Here is a 21506-nt window from a genome sequence, read left to right as displayed (position 1 = left end):
AGAAGGGGTCAAATATTTCTTACATCTTCGGAGGAAACCTAAGCATTTCGCAGAGTTTTTGGCTACATCGAATATGTGTTCATTCCACAAAAGGTGGTTTGTAATGTACATACCTAGAATCGAAAGCTGATCAGTTTCCTCTATGCAAGTACCACTCATGGATAGTGGCAAAGGGGGAAGGTTTCGTTTTAATGATAGTAAGCAGCATTGTGTTTTAGAAGCATTAAATTCTACGCGGTTTCTTATTCCCCATTGGACAATGCATTCGAGATCAGAATTTAATGAGCTTATCATATTTTGCCGTTGGAGTTCCACATCCGAAGGACATGGGTGTGAATCTTCAAACGAATATGAAAAGCTGAGGGTACTATCATCTGCGAAACAATTTAATGGATTAGAAGTTTCAGAGAGCAAATCATTAATGAAAATGATAAAGAGAGTCGGAGACAAAACGGAGCCCTGGGGCACACCAGCGTTTATATTATGGGTTTCAGACTTGAATCCATCCAAAACGACTTGAATTGAACGGTTCTAATCCAACGAAGAAGAGGTTCATCAATACCGAATGCAAGCATTTTCGATAAGAGAGCTTGATGCCAAACTCTATCAAATGCCTTTGAAATATCAAGCGCAACAATCTTACTTTCTCCAAAACGATGTAAAGATTTGTTCCACTGATCGGTGAGATAAACCATCAAATCACCAGTGGATCTATTGCTACGAAAGCCATACTGCCGGTCATTAAGAAGCTTCCGTTCTTCAAGATATTTCTTAAGCTGGAAATTAATCAGCGTTTCCATGACCTTGGAAAGAAGGGACGTAAGTGCAATCGGTCTTAAATATTCAAGTTACTTAAATTTTTTAAACTATAATTTTGAAATTATTATAAAAAATGTTATTAAAAATCTTTAAAGGAAAAAATATAAAATGCAAGACTGGGTCGCACGTACTTGCTCTTGTAGTTAAAAGTATGTATCTTTATCTTAAATATCTATTGGAAATTTAAGATTTTGTTTAGTGCCGAGAAAAATAAAAATCGAAACTTAAAAAAATTAAATTTTTAAAATTTCTTTTTCAAAAACTTTTAAAATTTTTTTTTACATTTAACACTTCAAAATTGATGAAATAGAAAATATGTCAATTTTTGAAAAACGGCAACGCCATATTTGCGTTCTGTATACCAAGTTATAAGCAAATCCATCTATCTTCTTTGATCTTCTCCATCATCGTTGTGTTGGTTTTGATTAAAACCGCAAATTTTTAGCTACATGAAACCAATATTTGCCCTTATATAGAGCAAGTAGAAACAGTATCTTAAATCAATTTGAGCTGCAAAAAGTATGCAATTCGATTTCGACCTGTTTTCTTTAAAAAATTATTTTTTATACATTATTTTTTTTTTAACAAAACTTAAATTTCAATTTCGTTCAAAAGTGTATGGTGTTAGTTAAACTTTTTATAACTTTAAATAATGTTGTGTAGATTTTTATGGTCTTTTTTTGCTGTATTCGTGTTCCCCCGAACTTTTTGAATCTCATTTTCTCGTGAAATTTAACCAACATATTAAGGCAATTGACTCACATCACAGGTATTACAAAAATTAAATCTGTTTTTATAATTAATTAAACACCGTTTTAAATGATCTTTTACAAAAAACCAAGTATTCCATTTAATTTCTTGTATAAAAAGGTATTTTTAGAAAAAAAATTTCAAAAATCGTTGTAGCCGTTTTAAAAAAAAATATTTTTTTATAAACAAAAATTTTCTAAGATTTTTCAAAAAAAAAGTTTGTATGCCATTTTGAAGAAATAATTAATTTACACATAAAAACGAAATTTAAAGATTTTTTGTAGAACCGTTTTGAAAAAATTGATTTTTCGAAATAAATTTTTGAAATATTTTAAAAAAAGCGTGTTTTTTGAAAATTTTCTTAAATTTTAATATTACCTTTACTTAGCGGATTATTCTTGTACGAGTTATTCATAAATCAAAAAAACCGTTCTATGGTAGGTACCGTTAATAACGGTACGAAAAATATTTTTTTTATTTCAAAAGTTGGCTCTTATGTCTATTTTAGCCGTTTTAAAAAAAAAAAATTAAATTTTCTATTTCCGTTATATGTATGTCAGGTCCCGTAAGTTTTGGTCATAAAAATAAAATTCCAATTTCCCCTCTAGGGGATCACCCAAAACTGCTAAATACTAAGTTTGAAGAAAATTACTTCACTCGTTTAGGCTGCAGCTCCAGACAAAGACAGACACACAGACAGACAAAATTGCCGGAACCACTTTTTTGGCATTCTCCATCATCGTAATGTCGCGTAAAAATGTTATCTCGAGTTCGATTTTTTTTACGAATCCTAAACTTGCCGTATAAGTACCTATATCGCAAGTAAAAAAGAAAAAAATTTCATGCCCCATCAGGACTTGAATCTCAAAAGGAGTAATTAAGGGACAAATTAGAAAAATACAGAACATTTACACGTCCCGGGGCTCTTAAATAAAAACCCGGGGCAAGCGAAGCGGGACTACACCGAAGTTCCAGCCATGTCGAGGCTCGGAACCCAACCTCTTTTTATTTGTACAAAAACTGTAACATTAATTAATTATATATTTTATAAAATATATGTAGAAACAGTTTTCTGGCTCTTTTTCCAAAACAAAGGAAAAAACGACAATGGTTTCTGTATTTTTTTCAAATTTTTTTTCTGACTTTTTTCCATTTTTGAAAATGGAAAAAGCTACACAAAATTTAATTCTAGAAATATTCTCAGAAAAGTTTTGCCTAGGAAAAAAAGCCAGATTTTGTGTGAAGACTTTTTTGACTTTTTTACCGAAAAAAAAAAAATCGAAATTTTATCTGGCATAATTTTTAGGAGCGGTCCGTGCGTCCATCTGTAAAAGTAGCTACAGCCTAAACGGATAGACGAATTTTCTTAAAATTTGGTACATATGTTTTTTTTTTCGTAATTTCCAAGGTTGTTTTTTTTTAATGTCTCCTTTTAAAAGTGTGCCTCATACAATTTTTTCAATTAAATATGATTTTGAAATTGGATTGAATTTGACAAACTTATAATCTTGTACATAATTCTAACAACTGTATTTTTAGTTTTTCTAAAAACTACCTATAATGGAAATATGGTATTTCTGTTTTTTTTTTCTCATGTCGGCTCTTCCAGTACATCGTAAGTTAGTTATTTTAATTTTCTCGAAAACAGGGGTCGAACTACGGCATACGTTCGTTAACGTATGGTTGCTATGCGTCCTTATTTTTTTCTACTTATTAAACAAAGAGAACAATAGTCAAAACGATAACGTATGATCGTAATCGTGTGCCGTAATTCGACCCCAGGTCCTACGATTTCGATTAAACTTAGTACGTTATATTTAGCCCAGTAATTTTAGACATTTTTTAACCCAATCTGCGGAAAAATTCCTACTGGGCTCGATTTTGGTATAGACCTTCGTTACGGCGTTGTTATGAAGATGTGAAAAATCGACATTGATATCGTGTCCGCGTTAAGAGTTATAGGGGTCAAAAGGTCACAAAAACTGGTTTTTCACGATTTTCAGCAAAACGGTAAGTCTTATCAAAAAATTTTCAATGCAAGAATTGTAGACCAGATTATTATATATAAAAAGTGTCATGACACTTTTTTTCCTAAGACCCACCGTTTCTTAGGTATAACGATTCAAAAAGTTGAAGTTTAGTTGTAATCGTCATAATCCTATTCCTGAAAAAAAAACTCCTAACTGAAAAGTTCCTGAAATTTCATTATTTTTTTAGCTTGAATTTCGTTCCTCAACTGTTAAGAATATGGGGAAACCAAAAAAAAAAATGGAAATTTTCGCCATTTTTCCGATTGGGGCCCTTCTCCCGAAACCATTTCCCTGGGAATTTTTGTTTAGAATATGTCTAAAAATATACAGGGTGTGCAATAGAGAATGGACAACCCTAAAACGGCTTATAGCTACACTTATGATTGTCCTAAAAACAGATAGAAAAAAGTTCTATCGCAACCAGTTCATAAAATATGGACTTTTTTTCGTTCAGTGTATTTTAAATTTTATCATCTTATGTTTTCGTTCACTACAACCACGAATGAATGAATTTTATTTATTTCTTTTTTTTATAATTTTCTACAATAATTGGATGAGTACATAAACACTTTAAAAATTTCATAGCTATTGCACATTTTCGTAAAAAAAATTTTGAAATCTGTTTTTTGATGCAAAATGTAAAAAAAGTATTTTATGAAAAATTTTAAACACCTGTGGTATTAAATAAATCTATAGAAACCTAGGTGGCCAACTTTCTTAAAAATATTCTCCTTATACCAGAATATTTTTAAGAAAGTTGGCCACCTAGGTTTCTATAGATTTATTTTATACCACAGGTGTTTAAAATTTTTCATAAAATACTTTTTTTACATTTTGCATCAAAAAACAGATTTCAAAATTTTTTTTACGAAAATGTGCAATAGCTATGAAATTTTTAAAGTGTTTATGTACTCATCCAATTATTGTAGAAAATTATAAAAAAAAGAAATAAATAAAATTCATTCATTCGTGGTTGTAGTGAACGAAAACATAAGATGATAAAATTTAAAATACACTGAACGAAAAAAAGTCCATATTTTATGAACTGGTTGCGATAGAACTTTTTTCTATCTGTTTTTAGAACAATCATAAGTGTAGCTATAAGCCGTTTTAGGGTTGTCCATTCTCTATTGCACACCCTGTATATTTTTAGACATATTCTAAACAAAAATTCCCAGGGAAATGGTTTCGGGAGAAGGGCCCCAATCGGAAAAATGGCGAAAATTTCCATTTTTTTTTTTTGGTTTCCCCATATTCTTAACAGTTGAGGAACGAAATTCAAGCTAAAAAAATAATGAAATTTCAGGAACTTTTCAGTTAGGAGTTTTTTTTTCAGGAATAGGATTATGACGATTACAACTAAACTTCAACTTTTTGAATCGTTATACCTAAGAAACGGTGGGTCTTAGGAAAAAAAGTGTCATGACACTTTTTATATATAATAATCTGGTCTACAATTCTTGCATTGAAAATTTTTTGATAAGACTTACCGTTTTGCTGAAAATCGTGAAAAACCAGTTTTTGTGACCTTTTGACCCCTATAACTCTTAACGCGGACACGATATCAATGTCGATTTTTCACATCTTCATAACAACGCCGTAACGAAGGTCTATACCAAAATCGAGCCCAGTAGGAATTTTTCCGCAGATAAAACCTAAAATTACTGGACTATATTCTAAAATTATAAAAAAACCGAGTTTTCAATTTTTCTCGAAAAATTTGGATATATTTGCCTTTTTTGCAAAAAATTGACATATTTTTTAGTTAATATCGTATATTATTTCATCAAAGAATAAGCCGATTTTATTCAAAGTTTCTAAGTGTAAAATGTAAAAAAAATTTCAAAAAAGTTTTTGAAAAAAAAAATTTAATTTTGACCATCCATTTAAAAAATTTTTTTTTTTCAAAATCTACAAATTCCAATAGTTATTTTAGTGAGGCGGCTTAGCAACAAAATCGTGCACTTTGTGATAAAAGCATGAAATTTACATCATTGGTAGCACTCAATATATAAGAGTTATTTTGAGATATTGGGCCACCTTGTATTCGATCTGGAAGGGTAGATACAAGAGTTTTTCTGTGTTTCACTTGCTTTATTGCATATTATAGTATAAGTAATAAAACATTGATTTCGAGGTGTTTTTTTAACGCCCGATCGAATAAAATTAATACCAAAGTGGCTCGACCATCATGTAAAAAGTTGTTGGACTCTTTATGAATAGTCATTTAATTAAAGGACGTTTCATATACCATTAAAAAAAATAATAAAATATGTCCACCAAAATATTTTGGGTTAAAGGGTATTTTTTTTCAGCGGGAAAGAACACTTTTGAAATGGTCAATTGAAGCGTTTATTTATTTCAAACAATCATAATTTACAAGAAAAAGCTAAAAAAAATACCTTTTTTTATATTCTCATTATATTAATTTTTTTATTTTAAAAGCTTGCATTTCTTCTAAAGAATAAAACCATTTTTAAATTTTTACAATGCGCAAAAAGTATTAAAATAATTTAATAAAAATAGTGAAAAGATCACTTCCACACCCAAAAATTAATTTTTTTGATATAACATCCTATAATAAATTTTATACCACCTGAAAGCTTATTGCTTCAGCTCAAAATATATATGTATAGATCATGTCTATTAGAAATCTACAAAAAGAGCTAGAATTTTTTGAACTCGGATCAATTTTCTTCAAAAAAGGCAAAAAAACATATGATTTTATCTTCAAACGCTATTGAATTAATTTTTTTTCAATAACAACCTATAACAAATTTTATATTATGTGAAAGCTCATTATTTCACCTTTCATTTGACATTTCAATCTTATTTCTGTGATGTCTAGAAAAAAAGTTAGAATTTTTTAAAGCCAACCATGTCGAAACTCCAAAATTAGATTACGGTACTTCCCACACTGGTGGCTGGTTTTTAAATTTAACATTGTGTAGCTTGTAGTAAATGTACAGTTATGTTTGATATATCAAAGATATGAAAGGTAATATCACCAGAATGCTCAATAACGTTAAATCAAATTTGTATCTGCTCTAGATGAAAAGATATAATTTGTTGAAAAATAGAACTTTATTTTACTATCATCTCAAAATTGTGAATACAATATTGATTGAAATTTCGCACAAATATAGTCCTGTCTATTATCTATTAACAATATTAATTTCATGTATTTATGTCTTGAAAAAAAAAAGATAAAAATAAAAAACGGTTAAAAACGGTCAAAAAACTTGGGACAAAAAAACTTGTTTTTCCTGTTATTCGGTCAAAAATCATTTTAAAATACTAATTTTTTTTTAGACTACATGTTCTATAAGTTTGAGATTTTTTGAACACTACGAAAAATTTAAAAAAATAAAAACTCACCAGAAAATACCCAACAATTCATATTTTGAGACTTAAAAAAAAAATCCTTAGTAGACCCCTAACTTTTTTTTTTATTATCTTTTGAATGACGTTTTTCAAATTGTCAAACAAAATTTCCCCTACCTATAATCACTACTTCGTCAAAGGTCTATCTCATGTTTTAGTTTTAGAAAACCATTTATTACTTAGTTTTGAAATTTTTAAAAATTTTGTTCAATACCATTGTAAGTCTTGCAATGAATTTATCTATCGATTAAAAAAAGGTGCATAAGTTAAAGTATGAAAAATAAGTGTGCAGTTTGTGATAAAAGGAGCAAATTAATAGGATTGTTAAAACAATATATAACCCTCATTTAAAGATATTATGCCACTTTATATTTTATCATATTAACAAAAATGTTTTATTGCTAATACTTTGATATGCAATAAAGCAAGTGCAACACATAAAAACTCTTGTATCTACCCTTCCAGATCGAATACATGGTGGCCCAATATCTCAAAATAACTCTTATATTGGGTGCTACCAATGATGTAAATTTCATGCTTTTATCACAGAGTGGTAAAAAACGGCAAAATATTAAATTTGTAAAAATGAAACACCAAATAACACTGGTCAACAAAATTTAACTTTTTTTTTGCCACAAGAACCAAAATATAAAAAAAAACCCTTTTTTGCATTTTATAACGGTAATATTTTAAGAACGAAGGCTAATAGAATTTTTCTGATTGTGGATTCGAGTTCAGCAACCCAAAAACCTTCAGAAAAGTATATTTTGATTCTTGTGGAAAAAAAATTGTAATTTGGTTGGCCAGTGTTGTTTCTGATTCAAAGACCGCTACTTAAATTTTAAATATCTCGGGCAATAAAAGAGATATCGGAAAGATTTAAACATTTTTTGAAAGAATAAAGCTCTTATAGGCACCGTTACAAATTTATTCACAATTAATTACTCCACATACAAAAACATAACCTCGAAAACAGCCAAAATTACGTTTTTTGACATTTTCTAATGGTAATATTTCAAAAACGAAGGCCAATCAAATTTTTCTGACTTCAGATTCGGATTCAGCACCCCAAAAACTATTAGAAAAGTATGTTTTGGTTCTTGTGGCAAAAACCTTGTTGACCAGTGTAAAAGGTGTTAAAAATAGAATGTATATATAATTTACCATACATAATTTGATTATTTATTCCGAAAGCTACCTTTTAAGCTATCAAACATCAATTGTTAACTTTATAACACTTTTCAGCTGTAAAGTATTACAATATTGCCAAAATCAAACCCTTTTTTAACTGGGCCGTTTAATAAAGGTTCATATATAAACTTTCTCAAACCTCCCACCCAATCTTTTCTTCAGAGAAGTCACTCTATCATTTTCGAATAAATATTTAGGATCAAATTAAACGTTCGGTAAATAAATTTTCCAATTCTCTTATTCTATACTTTCATCAACAACAAAAAACTAAAGAACAAAAAAAGAAAAAAAACACAAATGAAAAACTTTTCTCATATAATTAATATGAACATTTAGGTATTGTTTTGAAAACAATTAAAAACTTTCGAATTCGACCATAAACGCCCACAAATTGATGTTGTTGTGGTTTTAGAAAACAGACAAATAGAGAAAGAGAGCGTTAATTTTGAGTTAGTTCTTGGATACAAAAACTACATCAAATATTAAAAAATATACGTAAACTGAGCACTCAGTTTGGAATTCAATCAAATTGACTATCTTCGAGTATAAAAACCCTGTGACATAGAACTTCTTGAATTAGAAGGACATTCGTTGTGTTTTTGGTTTGACAATTCTCTCTCTTTTCTAAACATACTATAATGCAATTACGGTTTTTATCGCCTGAAACTCCAATCAAGGAAACCTATTTCCTATTACCCAGATTTGCACTACGCGTTGTTGGATGTTGGCCACAAAAGAAAGTACCAACTTTTATTAGCATTTTGCATTTTCTAGTTAGCAGTACTGCTGTGGCATTTGGTGCATTTGGCGAATGTATTTGTGGAGCTTTAACATTGAATCAAATTTTGGAAACAATGGAAGCTTGGTGTCCGGGAGTGACCAAACAGATTTCACTTTTTAAAATGTGGATATTTTTTGTGCACCGCGAAAAGTTGTATTCACTAATCGATCGTATTGAAAAACTTTTGACAGCAGGTGAAAATGAAATTTTCAACTTTATGTGATATTTGGTGATGGTTTTTTTTTTTTTTTAATTTCCCGTCTATAGATGGTAACGAGGATAAAATGAAAATAGCACAAAAACTATCTGTGATTGCATCAATTTTGACACTTATACTTTTTGTGAGTGCAAACTCGACAAATATGTTCTTTAATACGAGACCGTTAATCAATAATATTATACGGATGTGGAATGGAAAAAATACAACATTGGATTTTCCATTTAAAATGATGTAAGTAATTAAATATTACACTTTCGAGTTGTCACTAGTCAGTAGGGTGTCCGTTATTTCCCAAAGTGATGTTTTCGGGGGAGACACCCCCTAGATCGAAAGTTAAGGGCCTAAATAAGGGGAATTTAGCAAAAAAAATTTTTTGGAGGTCATTAACCCGTGCCTCTAGGGTCATACTTTCCGCATACAAATTTGTATGGGAAATTTTTAGCTCATACATACAATTTTTTTTCTCTCGAGTTAAATCATCTTTTTTTAAAATGTTTGATAATTCTGGTTGGAAAACAGTTACTTTAAAAGATCACATTCAAAATTTTCCAGTAAAATAATTTTTTAATTTTCGGAAAAAAATAAATTAAAACGGCAAAAATTTCAAATGAAAATTAAAAAAATTAAATTTTTTGATTTATACACACATTTTTGAATGCAATATTTGAAAATATTTAAAAACCAATAAAACTGCATCAAAAATTGTGTGATAGGAGGTCTACTTAAAGAATAATAAAATAAAACGTAAAAGCAAAAACTACGAAAACAGCTAATAATTTCAAAAACTGAAATAAAATATAAAAAAAAATTTAACGGGAAATTTTGAATGTGATCTTTTAAAGTAACTGTTTTCCAACCAGAATTATCAAACATTTTAAAAAAAGATGATTTAACTCGAGAGAAAAAAAATTTTATGTATGAGTTAAAAATTTCCCATACAAATTTGTATGGGGAAAGTATAACCCTAGAGGCACGGGTTAGTGACATCTTTTCGATCTAGGGGGTGTCTCCCCCGAAAAAATCACTTGGGGAAATAACGGACACCCTACTAGTCAGGTACGTCGAAATAGAGTAAAGAAGCTAAAGAAACAAAGTCCAGGCTAATATACCTTCACCGGATTCTCCAAGAACCTTTTATCCGTGATACTTTGGTCGATTCTTAAACATTTTGACGAAATTTTATCAAATTTAAAATCTGTACAAATTCATTTATTCAAATTTGTAATTTCTTAGCGGAGTTAAAAAAATTACATAAGCGAAGTCCTGTTCCTTACAAATCACTCAGATGATATAATTTAAAGAGAGCAAGAAAGTTGGGTGACAGGGACTGACGCACATCAACATCTGCACATTTAATTTCTATTCTGTGAACCATTTTTGGTTTATTTGTAACTTGTTTCGCTTTTTTCAAACTGTGTGAAATATTTTTATAAACAGAAGACTTTTTAACAATTCAAGACGAACAACTTAAAATAAAATGTCTTACTTCTTAAGTTGCAGGTTTTTTTTTTTTTTGTGCAAAATAGTTTGTGTTTTTGAATAAAACGGGATTTTTTTTTATACTTTTTGGTTTTCTTTTTTCATAGAGTAGTTTTATTTCCTTTTCAATATCAAAGTAAAAGTATTATTTCTGAAAATTAAGGCATATAATATAAAATTTTGCATTTATTTCTATTTATTTTTAAATTGAATGACAGATAAATAGTGAAGTACCTAAAGCAAATTAGGGAACCCGGCGGAACAGGTCCGATTCTGATGATATTTTTTTTTCAAACATCGCACATAGTATCCCTAAAAACAATAGACCCAAAAAGGTGATCAAAATTATTTGTTCGTATTTTCAAGTGAAAAATGTTCTTTAAAAGTGTAATTAATAAATACAAAAATTATTTGCCATGTTTTATAATTTTTGTGATTTGTATTAGCCAATAAGAAATTATAAAAAAGTTACACATACGCCACAGTGATCCACAGTTAAGACGATAATCATTTTTAGCAAAAAAACAAAACCGACTTCCATGGATCAAAACTGGGTTTTATGGTTTTTAAAATAGTTCCTATGGCAAAAAGTGAACAAAATTGAAATGTGCAATGACCACACTGCAGCCACCAGCTATCCAATACAAAAAGAATTATCAAAATTGGTTCACTCAGTCCAAAGTTATGCGGTAACAAACATAAAAAAAAAAAAAAAAAAAAAAAAAAAAAAAAAATACAGACGAATTGAATTCCTCCTCCTTTTTGGAAGTCGGTAAAAACAAAATAGTTAAAACAAATTTATAGCTGACTTAACAATTGCACCAGTTCAGTTATTGACCATTAAATATATGTATGTCAAAATTTTGCATATGGGATGCTAAGATTTCGTAGCCATTAAATATAGCAAGGGAAAATGGGTTAAGTATTTTTTACGCATTAACCCATGCAGAAAACAAATCATAAAACAAAATGGCGGATGTTGGCGGAACTTTTCATTTTCATACGTGATAGGAGAGAACACTGCCAAGGGCTACTATATTCGTTAAAAAAAAAACACTTTGAACTCTCACCTTAAATGATCAAAAATAAAAAAAGAAACTTGCTTAATTGAAAAAAAAAAAAAAATATGCTTTAAATAAAATTAATACCTTTATATTTAAATGCAAAAAAAAAAATCCTCAAAATAATCATTTTTATCAAAAAAACAAAACCGACTTCCATGGATCAAAACTGGGTTTTATGGTTTTTCTAATTGTTCCAATGGCCAAAACTGAACGAAATTGAAATGGGACCACATTGCAGCCACCAGCTTTCCAATACAAAAAGAATTACCAAAATTATTTCAATTAGTCCCTCCAAAGTTATGAGGTAACAAAAAAAAAAAAAAAAAAAAAATAAAAAAAAACAGACGAATTGAGTACCTCCTCCTTTTTGGAAGTCGGTAAAAAAAAGTCTATCCGGCAAGTACTACCTTTTCACTTAGAATAAAAGAAAAGCATCGACATGGGTTGCTAAATATGGTTGCCACACGATGCAGTGCCTATTTATCTATGACATAACGGTTAAACTTTCATAGTAGGTACGCTTCATTTTTTATTTTAGACTTTTGATAACCTTTTTGGTATAAATACCCCTATGTGCATTGGTATTTAAAAATATTTTAACCTCTATAGACTAAAAATTCAGGTTCAAATCCAGCCTTCACCTTGATGGTTATTATTTTAATATCGAGTATCCTTTATAAAATTTAAAAAGCAAATAACAATCTGCGAAAAATTACAAAATACTGCAGAGCACTTTAGTTAAAGTTGTTGTTCCAACCATATCGCTCTTAAGCAAACCATATTGGTATAAGAGATTCCTTTTTGTTAACCAAAGGAAATATCAAAATCGTCGTCCTTTAATAAATCTATAAATCAAGAATGTGAATGATTTTTTACTTAACACCTAATAGAGTTATAGGTTGCTCTTAACACCATAATACCTATTTTGATTGATTTGATTTGAAATAATATGTTAGAATTCTACAATCAGGAACAAAATCTGCACAATATTAAATGGACTCCTGCTCTAGGAGGAAGTAGAGTGGTAAGGATGTACTAAATATAGGTCCTAATATTAATATCACACCTGTAAAACTGTGCTATTCTACTTTGAAAAAAAAAGACTAAAATTATGTTTAAAAGTTAGATTAAAACTATTAAAAACTCGCAAAGTAGAGACTTCAACAGCAGAGTGAAATATGTTTGAGTTAGTTACTTAAGCAAAATCGAAGCCATTGTCAAGGATTATTTATAAGTAAAAATCCAAAATATCAAATATCAACAACTCAGCATGGATGTTGAAATTAGTTAGTTGAACAGTTAAGGCTTTCCACTCGCGTCTTCTTAGTTGGCTTCAAAACTATCTGATTTATCACAGCCAAGAAAATTTTAAAATTGGTGAGATACATATTATCGAAAGAAGTTTGCAATCACTTTGGTGTTCCGCAAGGCAGTAACTTACGACCGCTTCTATTAATATCATTCAAAATTGATCTTTTTTAAATTCTTTATTTTAATTGTTTACCTTATACGAAACATCTAAGACCATTTATACTGGAGATGAATATTTCAGGCTGCAATATGAGTAAGAAGTGGAGATGTCTCTTTATAGTGAGAAGAAAATTCACATAACTAAGTGCAAAAATATAGCATTAGCCAGATCTTTAGAGGCAATCAAGTTTGCATTTTGTATTGGCAACTTTTCCTCAAAAGAAGTTACTCTTCAAAAGGACCTAATAGTTGATGTCGATGCAAAATTAAACTTTCAAAAGTATTAAAGAGAACGAAAAGGCTTCCCAAGCCCAGCAATTGATCCTTATTTTCCCTGATCCTTTTTTACTTCATTGCCATTTTTCAAAAAAGTTTTTCAAAATAAAAAAAAAATACACATCAATAATGATACCTAAAGTTTTAACTTTATAACAACAAAACTGTATCATATGATTTTTCAACTTTAACTTTTTCTCCACAGACTGCCCGATGTTTTGACCAACTATCCGGTATATCCTTTCACATACATCTCCATGTCCTACTCTGGTGTCATGACAGTATTTACATTTTGTGGCGTCGATGGTTGTTTCGTTGGCTTATGTTTCTACATCAGTGCCTTATTTCGAATGATACAATACGATATCCAGGAAGTGTTTGTCCATTTACAATATCGTAAGTTTAACACCAGTTCATGCAATAAATTTAAATGCATGAATCAACAAAAAAATAAAAAACAAAAATTAATTCAATCAATTTTCATGTATATCATTTTGGCCAACAAAAAAAAAAAAAAAAAAATTCAGTTGACAAAGCCGGCAGGAGGGACAATCAAATAATGCGCCAAGAATTGAAGGTAATTATTCGCCGGCACAACGAGGTCATCGATTTGTGCAATGAATTCAAGGAAATTTTCACGACCATCATCATGGGGCATTTCCTGTCAGCATCCCTTGTCGTTTGCTTCAGCGTCATTGATCTCTTATACGTAATTTGTTCTTTTTTTTTCAATTTTATTTTAAATTAATTATAAAACACGCTTTTATACAAAAAAAAAAAAATGCCTTAACTCTACAGAATACTGGACTTGGTTTGGTGTTGTACGTTTGCTACAGCATAGCAGCACTTTCGCAATTATTTTTATATTGCATCGGTGGGACCTATGTGAACGACAGCGTAATAATTTATTGTTAATTTATTTTTTGTTTCTTTTTTTTTTAATTTTTTTCAATCTTATTTGTTTCATATAAATTTTTGTCATTTTTTTTGTGTATTGTAAAAAAAAGGTCTTTTAAATACAATTTCAGAGCTTGGAAATATGCGATTCCGTGTATCTGGTTGAATGGTATAAATGCGATGCGGAAACACGAAGAATGATCCTGATGATATTGATACGTGCACAAAGGCCAGCAACAATCAGTGTGCCGTTCTTTTCGCCATCGCTACCAACATTTATGGCGGTAAGTATTTTCATTAATATTTTTTTTTTCTTTAATATTGACTTTTAATGCAAATTTTTAATTTATTTATTGGAATTTTTTTTTTTAATATCCTGCAGATACTCAGTACAACTGGATCTTATATTGCATTGATGAAGTCTTTTATATAAAGTTGGTTTTAATAAATGAATAATTGAAATCTGATAGAAATGTACATATTTCTTTAAAAAATCTTGGATTTTAAAGTCGGATTCCATTTGATTAGAATTGAACCGAGTGGAGTGGATTTTTTTTAATGTTAAAAAACAAAAGAAAGGCAAAAATATTATATTTATAGATACATTAAATAGGTACATCGTAAAAAATATAAAATGCAAGTTGCTAAAATTTTAAAAACATTTTTTATACAAATTAGTATGTATATGAAAAAAAGATATAAAAATGAAATAGATCTTGAACCATTTTCAACTTTTCTGAAGGATTTTTTGTGCTGAGTCTGAATCCAAAGTCAAAATTCACTCAAAAGTCACTGGAACGTCATGTTTTTGAAATACTTGAATAAAAACAAGTTAAAAACGCGTTTTTTTAGTACATTTGCCAGTTCATCAACGTAATTTTTTGTTTTTTGCAAAACTACTTTTATGCAATCTCAATGAAGGTATTTATTTTTTTCAAAATTAAATTTTTTCTCAAAGACACTGAAAAAAGAGATTTATGATAGGTACTATCTCAAAATCTTGATTTTTTTTTTCAAAGTAATGAATATTTTTTTAAACCCAATTCCAGTTTGCGTCTTCACATTTGGACATAAAAAGAGAATTACAGAAAAGTACCTATATATTAAAGAATATCAAAAAGAACTAAATTGAAAATTAGTTTTTGAGACTTTATACCTATAGTGAAAATAGAGATGAGTGTAACTGAAAAACTAGATGTGATAGAATTAATCTTTAAACTGATTTCAGCACACTAAAGTCAATTAAAATCACCTAACAAAGTTCTTTCTTCTGTTTTTTTTTTTTTTTATTTTTTGTTGACCAGTGGTTTTAATCAACAAAAATTATAAATAAAATCAAATTTATGTTTAAGTTATACATATGGTAGGTACAGGTTAAATAGGCATTAAAAAAATAATTGTTACACTCATGAAACTTTGGCAAAAAGTTTGCTTTTGCGAAAAGAACCAAGAATAAAAAAAAGTCTGTGGAGTGAAAGGGTGTTTTTTTGAAGAGAGTTAAATCTGTAATTGGTCCCGAAAAGCCAATGATAATGATTATAGTGTAAAACTAAACGTTCAATTTGTCGTCGAAACCAAAAATAAAATGAATCATTGGCTTTTTGGGACCAATTACAGATTTTTGTTTAAGGAGATATAGGACTAAAATGACGTCCAGTGCCAGAAGAGGCCATCAAACCATAAAAAAAAACGAATTCAAGAAAATTAACAGCTTTATCGAAAATAGGCCTTATTACAATAACCTTCACCTCCACTAACGATGATGTTATCTTGAAAACCTGACGTGATGGGACAAATTAGACTTCGGATTCGGTTTCAGCGACCCTAAAAACCCATGGATTCCACTAAAAAATAGCGCAAAACTAAAAAATAGCGCAAAACACAATATAGAGAGTTACTATCCCTTTTAAAAGGTTTGAGATAGTCATCGGAAAATAACCCATATCGACTTTTGATCAAGGGCTTCAAGAGAACAACCAGTGGCGTATCCAAAAAAAAATTTGGGGGGGGGGGGGGGGCTGAAAAATTTTTCAAAAATTTTTGATAAGGTAAATGTACTACAAATTTGTCTCTTTTTTTATTTATCTTTGATCGAGAGAAAAGCGCTGTGCTGCGTTAATGAAATTCGTATAGTAGCATTTTACTGCTTCCGACAACTTCGTACTACTGTCTCCTTTCACATCCAAAGTAGCTATTTTTCCAAGTTCTTGTATCCCAAAAATTTTACACAAACAGCAAGGTGTTTAGTAATCTTTAAAAAAAAAAAACACTTTTTCGTTCGATCTTTTTCATGTGCTGAATTCAAAACTGTTTACAGATTTATTCCTATCACGTCTAGTTTTTGAGCTATACTCATCACTTTTTTCGGTATAAATGCTCATATTTAAGCAATTCGACCGAAAGTGAACTGGCATTACTTTTCAATTTCACGTGAAATCGATCTTCGATCGATTTCTAAAACTTCGAAAATGCTTCCAACTGTCAAAACTGAAGGATCATCCATTTTTATTTTGTTTCTAAAGTTAAATTACTGCTACTTTGAACATGGATGCAATTTTATTGGCAACCTTACCTATTGGAGAAAAGCAGAATTTAAAAGAAAAAAAGAAGTCACATTTTGCGATATTATTGCAAATTTTCAAAGAAAAATGAATTAGATAAAGTGTTAAGCGAATGAGGTTGCAAACAAAGAGGCATGATATTTCATGCCTCATGTGTTTTATATATTTTGTATTAAATTAACAACAAATAAACATTACAAAACAATAAAAATATAAGTTTTGATAATATTTTGTCAAAAAATTGGAGATTCATTGAAAAAGATACCAAGTTCACGAGCAGAAACAAAGCGAATTGAATTCGATCAGAAAATCGAAATGAGCGAAAAAATGTAGAACACCTAATTTCACTATGGGCAACGCAAGTGAATGCTCAAAAAGTGAAATGCAGAACGTAAAAGTCTCAAAAACTTATTTGCAATGAAATTCTTTTGATGTTTAATCGGAAATATATATTTTTTAACAATATGTTCCTTTTTTAATACAAATCAGAAGCACAAACTGGAATTTGCTTAAATAAACCATTAGTTATGTTGACCACTAAGATATTGAGACATACAAAATTTGTATTTCCAATATCTTTGAGAAAAATATTATTTTTGAAAAAAAGTAATATACTCAAGACAATAAAATACGACGTGATTGCATAAGAAGCTTTGCTAAATTTAACGGTGATGTAATTCGACGTCAAAACAACAAACAAATTATTTGAAGAATTCTGAATTGGACTAAAATCCTGAAAATCCCAAACCTCAACGTCAACTAAGGCACTTACTCAAACAAACACAAACAACCATTTAAGAATTTGGAGGGGGCTCGATCATTTGAGCTGCCTCTAAATCTCTACGATTTACGAAGAAGTTTCAGTTAATCATGTAGATTATGATGAAATCAGCTAAATAGTAACATGATTTTGGAGGCTTGGGGGGCTTGAGCCCCCTGAGCCCCCCCCCTCAATACGCCACTGAGAACAACATACTAAAATTTCAGACAATTTCACCGAGGGCCATTTCCCATACAAAATGTGCGGGGTCCTTTAAAAATTCTCTAAGTATTACAATTACATTAATTCTGTTTAATGAAAGCAAACTAAAACAGAACAGAACAGCACAAGTTCGTGAAAAATGTCAGTACAAGATAGAACAGAAAAGTTCAACTTCGTATTTTACAACATTGACAGTGTTGTGTATATCAGTTGTAAAATGGTAAATTAAAAAATCATTTATATAAATTTTTTAATTAAAATAAATTATTTTTAACATTTTTTAAATTTCTGTAATTTTTTTCTTATTACTAATCAAAAACTCTTAAGAAATTTATTTTCTCTTAGGTATTTTTATCTATTATCCACAAATAGATTAAGATTTTGTTAATCTATTTGTGGTTCCTTATTTTGAAAACTTTTATTCAGAAGGTTCGCTTTTTACTTTTGTAAAGGCATAGAGAGAGAATAAAGGTTCACTTATCACTTACTCCAAAGTTATGAGGTAACAACATTAAAAAAAAAAACAAAACAAAACAAAAAAAAAAAAAAAACTACAGACGGATTGAATACGGGAAAGGGTCGTTATTCTGTATTCCAAAATTCTATATGACCAAAATTCTGTATCTGAAGAAAAAATTCTGTATGAACATAATTCTGTATTCCATTATTCTGCTTTTCTATTATTCTGTATTTCAAAATTCTGTAAATCCAAAATTCTGGTTTTCAAAATTCTGCAAATCCAATATTCTGCTTTTAAAAATTCTGTAATTCTAAATCTCTACATTAAAACATGTCCCTCAAGTAAGCAGAGCAAGTACCCCAAAATTATATCAAGTGCTCCCCTACTTTTGGAAAAACTTAATGTTCTGCTAACTCGATTTAAAGTTAGCAGAGCAATTACCAGAAAATATTTTAAACTGTTAGTAAAAAATTCGGGTTTGGTAATATTTAGATGATAAACAAAAAATTCAAAAATAATTTTTTTTACAAAAATATTTTTTTTTCTGTGATTTTCTAAAAAAATTTTTTTTTTAAATTATCTTGAATAATAAAGTGCTTAACTAATTTCAGTTAAGTACCAAATTTTTGAAAAAAATTTCCGAGATTTTCCATTAAAAAAAAATATTTTCATGTTCCATACAAATTCATGTTCTATACTAACTTGAATTTGTTTTTTTTTTTTATTTTCAAAAAATTCCACTTTTTCGAAAAAATTGGACATAAATAATGGAATTTTCGACTAATTTGAATTAAGTGCTCCATTTTCCGATGAATTTTCCGAGATTTTCATGTTCTGCTGGCTTTTTCGTGTTCTGCTGGCTTGAATTTCATTTTTCTCAAAAAATTCAATTTTTTTCGACAAAATTCGAATGGTGTTATTAAGTGCATGACTAATTTGAGTTAAGTAGCCTATTTTCCGAAAAATTTTCCGAGGTTTTTCATTATCAAAACAATTTTTCTTTTATCATTTACAGAATTTTGGAGTACAGAATTTTAAAATACAGAATTTTGAAATCCAGAATTTTGTGTTTACAGAATTTTAGAATACAGAATTATGAATTTACAGAATTTTAAAATACAGAATTTTGAATTTACAGAATTTTAAAATACAGAATTTTGGAATACATAATTTTGGAATCCGAATTTTGGCCCATACAGAATTTCGACCCCAAATTGAATACCTCTTCGTTTTTGGAAGTCGGTAAAAAAAAAACAATAAACAAAATGGCAACATTAATTCTATTTGAATATAAGTTGACTTACTATGTTGTTATGTGTTCTCTTCACAGATATAATTATACAAATTTGTTTTTTTTTTTTGTTTTTTATTTTCACTACCTTTTGATTTGTTGCTGTGACAGTTGTTTTGTTATTCTTTTAACAAAATTTATGTTAAAATGTTCACTTTTGTAAGTTTTAATTTTTTTGTTCAGGTATTTTCTAAAAAAAAAGATGGATTCGACGTGCGTATTATGTGAAATACTTTATTATTTTCACGTTGAGTTCAACTTTCTTTTAAACTGCAAAACTTTTACCCTCAAAACAGAACCTATGTATGTATTTATAAGTCGAAACAAATTTTATTTTTGCAGGACTCCTTATCTATATTATCATAATTTCTTTCTAATTGGTAGTTTGACTTTAAACGCATAATTACTGGCTCAACAGACCCTTTGCGTAGGAATTTATAAACTATTTAAACATTATTTTTTAAAAAACTAAAAATGGTCTCTAGCTTGCACAACTTTGCGTGTATAATTTCAAAAGGAAAATCGATAAAAAATTAATCATCTCGAACAAAAAATTATGAATTTCTATATGAAACTAGATAATTTATGGCAAATCTTATTTCTACACTCTAAACAAAAATAATTAAATTTCTTTTTTAATAGGTACTTCAAATTAATTCAGTTTAAGTTAGAATAAAAGGTCTAAGAGTATGTTTTTACAATATTGGCACTTTTTTTTAGACTTTTCGAAGTTTTCAATTTTTTTTCATTCAATATGGAGAATTAAACAAATTCTTAAATCCAAAATCGATCTAAATCCACACTGATAAGGACCTATCAGATTGTTGACGAAGTGCATCAGATGTTCACATAAATACGACAGAGAGGATTTCATGGGTATTGTTTAGGTGACTGATTCTTCTGCTGCTGGTGCAGTTCAGAATCAGCATTGTCGCGAAGAAAAAAGCAGAGGGGGTCATTTCGAAATTTTTTGAGGGCCATTTTTTTTAACAAACTTTTCCTTAAAACATTAAACTGCAATTTATTAAAAATTTGTATTTATTCTTTTTTATGTGTTTAACGCATTAATGGCCGATTTCATAAACATTTAATAGGTTTTTAAAAAATTTAAATGACGTTTTTTGTATGGGACAAATGTCATTTTAGGTTGTAAAAGCCTGATTAATATTTAGTTTACAATAGAAGTTAAAAAACATTTTAAACTTTTAATTCACAGACATCTTTCAGCTTTGAGTCACTTATTAAAATTAAATACAAACAACTGATGTGAGAAAAATCAAATTACTAAACGAGAAAAATTAATGAATTCAGTACCTTATACATACCTATTTATTTGTGATGGAAACACATTGTAGTTGCGATGCATAGCGATGATTTATATTTAATTTTGTAAGGCCTTTTAATTATTACTAAGCAAGATATGAAGACAAATCTAATTAAATTTGGATTCGTGGGCCATTTCTAATTGGCCCGGGCAAAGGGCCAAAATATAAAATAGGGGGCTAAATGGCCCGATCGGGCACTTTGTGGCAAAGCTGTTCAGAAGGTCTATTTTCATAAAAATCGGACAGAAAATGCTGAGGTTCCATTCTCAAGACATGCTTACTTCCGATAATATTCCGCAGATCAGTTGGTGGATACTCCTTGCCAAGTCATCACCTGACGCTTAAAATAGCTTAGCAGATAGTCGTCAGCTCCAGCACTTTTACTGCTCTTAAGTTTGGATTTGACTTCCTTTCAATTCACCCAGTTTGGAGAGTATTTTCAGTCTTCAGTTATTTTTGGATAAGTTTGCTGATTGCCTGCCAGAAGAAATTACATACGTGAACTTGAATGAGCTATTCAAATGTC

General features: G+C 29.4%; 1 protein-coding gene across 2 annotated transcripts; it reads left to right on the top strand.

Moving 5' to 3' along the window:
• Positions 1-8741: 8741 nt before the first annotated feature.
• LOC129906011 (odorant receptor 22c-like) lies at positions 8742-14820 on the top strand. Of its 2 annotated transcripts, XM_055981636.1 has the most exons (7): positions 8743-9149; positions 9223-9406; positions 13670-13860; positions 13992-14173; positions 14263-14361; positions 14493-14645; positions 14744-14820. In XM_055981636.1, the coding sequence occupies exons 1-7, from the start codon at positions 8813-8815 to the stop codon at positions 14792-14794; spliced, it is 1197 nt and encodes a 398-aa protein (XP_055837611.1). In that variant the 5' UTR covers positions 8743-8812; the 3' UTR covers positions 14795-14820. The 2 variants fall into 2 exon arrangements, with proteins under 2 accessions (XP_055837612.1, XP_055837611.1); XM_055981637.1 differs by lacking the exon at positions 14263-14361 and having other exon boundaries at positions 8742-9149.
• The last annotated feature ends 6686 nt before the right edge of the window (positions 14821-21506 follow it).

The sequence above is a fragment of the Episyrphus balteatus genome, chromosome 1 (assembly GCF_945859705.1).
Source record: "Episyrphus balteatus chromosome 1, idEpiBalt1.1, whole genome shotgun sequence".
NCBI classification, from domain to species: domain Eukaryota; kingdom Metazoa; phylum Arthropoda; class Insecta; order Diptera; family Syrphidae; genus Episyrphus; species Episyrphus balteatus.
The sequence above is the reverse complement of the archived record's forward strand: the minus strand, read 5'-3'. Positions and strand labels throughout refer to the sequence as shown.